The following is a 6,000-nucleotide window of genomic DNA, read 5'->3' on the forward strand; positions in this document are numbered from 1 at the left end:
AAATCGTTTTTGAAATATAGGCCATATCCAGACAATATGTAGGCTATATATTGCATAACATACAAAATAATTATATTATTATGATTTTTTTTTAAAAATAGTATGAGGTACTAGGCTAATATTCGTAGTACAATATACTCCCTAATTTAACACATCAAAGGCATTCGACATTGAAACCGCAAGAATATTCTCTGCGTAAAACCACTCCAAAGAAGACACACACACAATGTAACCCGAATATTTTCATCTTCAAATACCAGTTTTCAGAGTTCAAATTTGCATGCATTCACTTCTATTAAGTACGGTATAATCTAACATGTTAGACTATTATGTGCAACCTAAAATCAGGACCACAATATTGTTTTGCCTTGTGAGTAAAATTCACACATTTTCCACCCTGCCTTCTCCATAATGTCTCAGGTAGAATACAGCTGAACTTCAATTTTTCTCGATTAAATATTATTAGRCGGATGCATCCCTAAATACTTATTATTCAGATGATTGCTAGTTGTGTATAGTAGGCTAGTACCCAAAACACATTCTCTCTCTTTTCTCATTTGTTGACTTTACCTATAAGCAAATCCATAGGCTGCTGCTAGGAACTAGCGCATGGTAAAAGCATTATGGTGCAATGCATCTCTCCGTTGATGACTCAATGCACCTCTCAATATCCTGACTGTAGAAACTGTGAACACAGGTTAGTTAAAATGGCAAAATCACAATAAGAATATTGCAGAAGAAATAAAGGAAGGTGAAAGCACGGAATAGTAACTGGCATAGTATCACCTCAATGTTCTCAATGTGATGATGGATTCAAATTTGCAGCCTTCTAAATTCTCAATAAACTCATGTCTATTTTGAAGATATTGGTGAGATATACTAAGTTCAACACAGTATAGTCAGCCAGGTTATAGTAGGATAGGAATATATAGTTCAACACTGTATAGTAGGATAGGAATATATAGTTCAACACTGTATAGTAGGATAGGAATATATAGTTCAACACTGTTATAGTGATAGGAAATATAGTGTCAACACTGTATAGTAGGATAGGAATATATGTTCCACAATGTATATGTTAGGCTAGTGAGTATCTAGTTCAAATACACATCTTAGAAAAAAAGGTTCTGGATAGACGCAAAAGTGTTTTGGTGTTTTCTCTCATATATGTCACCTAGTCATTAGAAACGCGAAAGTTTGTCGAATATAGAACCTTAGTGGGCCATATTGAAGCAACGCACATGAACGTTTGTTGGTTCTATCCAGAGCCTTTTTTTTCCGAAGAGTGCAGTATGAAGACCTAGTAAAGCTAATTATTCAAACACGGTATGGTAGTTCTAGTAAGCTATATTCAACACACGGTATGGTAGGGGCGGTAGTAAGCTATATTCAACACGGTATTGGTAGGACTATGTTCAACAGCGTATGTATAGTAAGTATTCCAACACGGTATGGTATGGTAGTAAGCTATATTCAACACGGTAATGGTAGGCTAGTAAGTAAATATTCAACGTATGGTAGGCTATAGGTAATTCCAACATATGGTAGGCTAGTAAGCTATATTCAACACGGTATGGTAGGCTAGTAAACTATAGGCAAAACGCACAAGTGGCAGCAGCGTATGATGGAGGCGTAAGTATTTTTTGATATACAGGGACTAATTCAGACCACTTGACTGGTGCCAGGAGTCGGTCGCCGGATCCGGCCATCCATAGTTCACTGAAAAGCCAACAACTGATCTCAATTCAGAAAAAAACACAAGCCGCCACTTTATTGTGACAAGCCCTTAATACCCAATACTTTTTTATTTTCAATGGTAATTATGTTTGAGAGTTATTTGGCTGATATGTGCAACGCAAACTCCATATTTTCTGTTTACCTGTCATTACCACATAACCAGTGCATCATATTGTTTTACCATTCCAAATGAGAGCGCTGGGGTTCTTGTACACATCACTTCAACTACGGACCACAGTAAAAGTTCATTGAAACAGCATGTAGGTTAAATATAATCAGAATATCCAGCCAACTATGAGGTTCAGGATATTATAACTGGAATGTAGTCCTATTACTGTTATTGTCTGTTCAAGTCTCTGTTTTATTGCATTCCAGCGACATTGACTACCTGGCCTTTAAACTGTAAGGTGTGTCTATAATATTTAGATGAGGAAGCTACTCAACTTACAGTATATGTGTTGCCATACTCCGAGTAGCATTTATTACAGATGTTCAAAATGTTTGTTTTAGATGAAAAACGGAAACAAAATAAAGCTATAGCTTATCTGAGATATATGTCGTGTATATCCAAACAAGAATCCAACGCAATAACCGTGTGTAACGCTAGAATGCGACTCATTTGTTGTACCATTATCACATAATAAAGTACTTGAAACCACAGTAAAATGATAGTGGTATAACCTTTTTTATTTTTTTAAGATTCTGTTTATTAGAAACCTTATTCATACATAGATACATTCATGTCATTTTTACTTTTATACAATACAACGTCTGAAGCAACCCTCACAAGAGCTAATAAGGGAATGCGATATTGTACAAAAAAACAAGGCACATTAACATAAAACACTATTACATTGAGATAGGATATCCCCAAATATCATATTGTTTCCATACTTTTACAATTTGCTACACGTTATAAGGTTAAAAGAGACACCATATAGTACATAACGAATACCAAATACAGTAGCCTACAAATAATAGTCAGCACCTCCGACCAATGCATTATAATCATTATAATTATAATATGCATACATCATAAAGGTTTTTAAAATGCGACGATATGTCTTTCAATCTTTCAGTTGTTTCTACTTTAAAAGTCATAAGGTACCGAGCAATCATTATGTATCATCCATTTGTTTATTTTTCACATAATCACTAACATGCTTCACTGTATCTTTCACCGCTGGGTTTTAATCCATATACAGTCAACACTATAATACATTGTGCTGCCCAGATGTTAAAGGTTCACACACCAGCGTTTAGATTTTGTATGTCATATATGTTTAGAATACGATATTTCTTTCCACTGAGCCTATTTTTCAGTCAAGTTCTACTTTCAATTATGCCCATTTCAAATGTGCCCTTTCCGAGCGATAACCGTTATTCCTGGGCCTATATCAAGTACAAAAAGCTTATTGAGAGTTTATCTATGGGATGTGCATTTACGAAGAATACATCTACCTCCGCTTGTTATTGCAATAAGGATCTCCAACAACTCTATGGTGAAGAATAATTGAAGAATAATTGTCAGCACAACTACGAGAACTATGATCTTCGATAGCAGCCAGCACGAACCCGTGTTTAAACCACAACCTCATCTGTTCTGATCCAACCCCCCAAAGTTATCCAGAGGCTGTTGGGGGGGGGGGGGGGGGGGGGGGGGGGGGGGGGGGGGGGGGGGGGGTAATATCAAATATCTTGAGAAAGTTGTCAGCACATGAACGAATTCATGGCAAATAATATTTCAAAGCGCTGCAGCCATAGAGAGGTTGGCATGGAGGTTTAAGATCCTCTGATTTGCGGCTTGGAGTCTGACTCCTTGCTCGTGACCGTGAACGTGCCGAAACACATGGCAGGGAACTAGAGAAAGCAGATAAGGACATTGTGTTCGTCTTAACCAATGTCGTTCGTCTTAACCAATCTACATTGCCAGTGACAATGAATGCACGTAAATGGGATTCAGGTACATTGGTGAAGAATTGGCCTGATAGGTTTATCACAAACTCTGGCCTCGTGTTTATTATATTGCTTTTAGTTTAGTTAATTTAGTTTTCAAGTCATTTATCAAAAGAAATTATTCATTTTCAAGGGCTTAGGAAATTACATCAGTCATGGACATCATGCACTAATTCAGTCCTTTAGGCCTATYCGGGACGCAATAATATAATCTCACAGTTGATTAACGTCTGTAGGCTATAGGTGTTTTACCACAACACTATGGTAGTTCTATCCTGCATAACTCTGCAGATATTCTAAGTTATCGCAGCAGTATCACTTGGTCGTTTGCCTTAGGGCCTACACCTAAAATATTTTCCTGAACATTTTGCACTTTCTGATGGAGATGGAGCGAGAGTAGGCTAGGTGGGTGCATGCATGCATTTATAGCAATTGCAGACAGGAGAAACACTGCCTGTCAATCGATTATCCTTATGGTGCCACGTCTCTACGAAATCTAAAAGAAGGCCATAGCTTGCTCCCTCATCATCAGTCTCTTCTTCTTCATACGCCGGTTCTGGAACCAGATTTTAACCTGTTGATCGCTGAGGTTGAGGCGGTTAGACAGCTCCCTCCGCCGCTGTCTGGTGATGAACTCATTCAGCATGAACTCGCCCTCCAGTTCGGCCAGTTGGAGCTTGGAGTAGGGCTTGCGTTTCTTTCGGGTCCGAGTGTGCATCGGGTACCACGGGGCACCTGGAGGGGGCATATAAAATATGGATAAGTCACACCAGTTAGGACTACAAATTAAGCTCACAGTCACCTCCAAGACTATTCTCCTTTCAATGTGACTTCCTGTGCTGCGCACATAAACATGTGTTGTGTAACACTTTACTTGTTTTGGTCTAGTCTATCTAGACCTTTCTAAGTCTGAATCTTATTCGATGACATGGGGAATGTTTGTTCAGAAGCTGCAGCTGAAATTCTGTTTCCTTCTTCGGAGTTTATACATAAAGGGAAAGGGACCACTAATTTACAGTAGTTTGTGTCACATGAAGTTTTACTGATGCAGTTAAAGCTACATTAACATGATAATTAAGTCTTTCCTTGCAAAAACCCCAACATCCCCCCCCCCCTTTAAAGTACACAGCGACAGATATTAATTATGTTAACGAGTCATTAAAACGAAACCCCTCTCTATTTGATGCAGTCATCCACAGCGCCTCACCTCTTCAAATCACTGCACTCATTTGTTCTGCCTAATATTTGCGTAATATACATGTTATAACAAGCTAAATGATACAGATAAACCAAACTGATACAGTCACATCGATAAGCTTATTCATAATTATTTGTCTCTGACTCTGAGACGCATGCAGTGGCAGTAAGACAGACCGTGGACTAAAATGGTCTGCAGTTTAAAGTCTCCTGGTTGTACACAAACGCTTGAAGCATGATGGAACATTTGAGGGAAACCCCTAGCGGCGTTTGTCTGCCACGCAAGTGAAGTCGCCTACAGGCAAAAAACAAAACAATGAGCATCATGATAACAAATCGCTAGAGCCAACAACAAACCTCTGGCTATGCTGAACTACACAATTAATTTGATAATAAACGAGCATTTTGGGGATGTATAAATTCATACAACAGTGTTTGGATGAATGAGGATGGGACCCACCTCCGCATGCAGCTATGTTGCCCGAGTGGGCGGTGTGGTTTCCTGGTGACAGAAGGTTCTGAGGGTCGCTGGAGGATGTTTTGCTGCCCTCGTTGAGAAGCGAGGAGCTGGAATCGGATTCCAGAGATTGGCAGGATGGCGGGTCTTGAATGAGTTGCTCGGTCCCATAATTATACTTAGAAAATGCACCAATGTTATTGCTGCCCATGCCAGAGTGCATCCCGTGATCAGATGTTATGAATGACGATGTGTCCCTCGCTTTATCCTCTCGCTTTAGGCTGCTCCCGCCACCACCTGAACAGCTCTCTCTGCTGCTCACGCTGCCGTTGCTATAATAACATTTACTCTCCTCCGGCCGAGTAATTTCACACGACCGGTTGAAAGAAGGGTTAATAGACACGGGGCTGCTAAAATAGGATTGAGAGTATCCATTGCAGGGCTCGGATGGGTTCCACGGGAGGGAGCAAACATTGTCCCTTCTCGGGTAGGGGAGAGATGGTAGCCCCGCCAGTTGTCCCCCCGAGGCTCGGAAATTCGGAAAGTAAAAAGTGTCTCCAGTGTGGATGTTTACCAAAGGTCCCACAAACCCGGGATTAAGAAGATTATGCTCGCCCATTTCCGCGGGCCCGACCAACAGCTTCTAGTTTATT

General features: G+C 39.9%; 1 protein-coding gene across 1 annotated transcript; it reads right to left on the bottom strand.

The window, feature by feature from the left end:
• Positions 1-3,766: 3,766 nt before the first annotated feature.
• LOC111966790 (homeobox protein Hox-C12a) lies at positions 3,767-5,986 on the bottom strand. The gene is made up of 2 exons (XM_023991723.2): positions 5,351-5,986; positions 3,767-4,428 (listed from the first exon to the last, which is right to left on the bottom strand). The coding sequence occupies exons 1-2, from the start codon at positions 5,964-5,966 to the stop codon at positions 4,190-4,192; spliced, it is 855 nt and encodes a 284-aa protein (XP_023847491.1). The 5' UTR covers positions 5,967-5,986; the 3' UTR covers positions 3,767-4,189.
• Positions 5,987-6,000: the final 14 nt, after the last annotated feature.

This window comes from Salvelinus sp. IW2-2015, linkage group LG7, assembly GCF_002910315.2.
Source record: "Salvelinus sp. IW2-2015 linkage group LG7, ASM291031v2, whole genome shotgun sequence".
Taxonomy (NCBI): Eukaryota; Metazoa; Chordata; class Actinopteri; order Salmoniformes; family Salmonidae; genus Salvelinus; species Salvelinus sp. IW2-2015.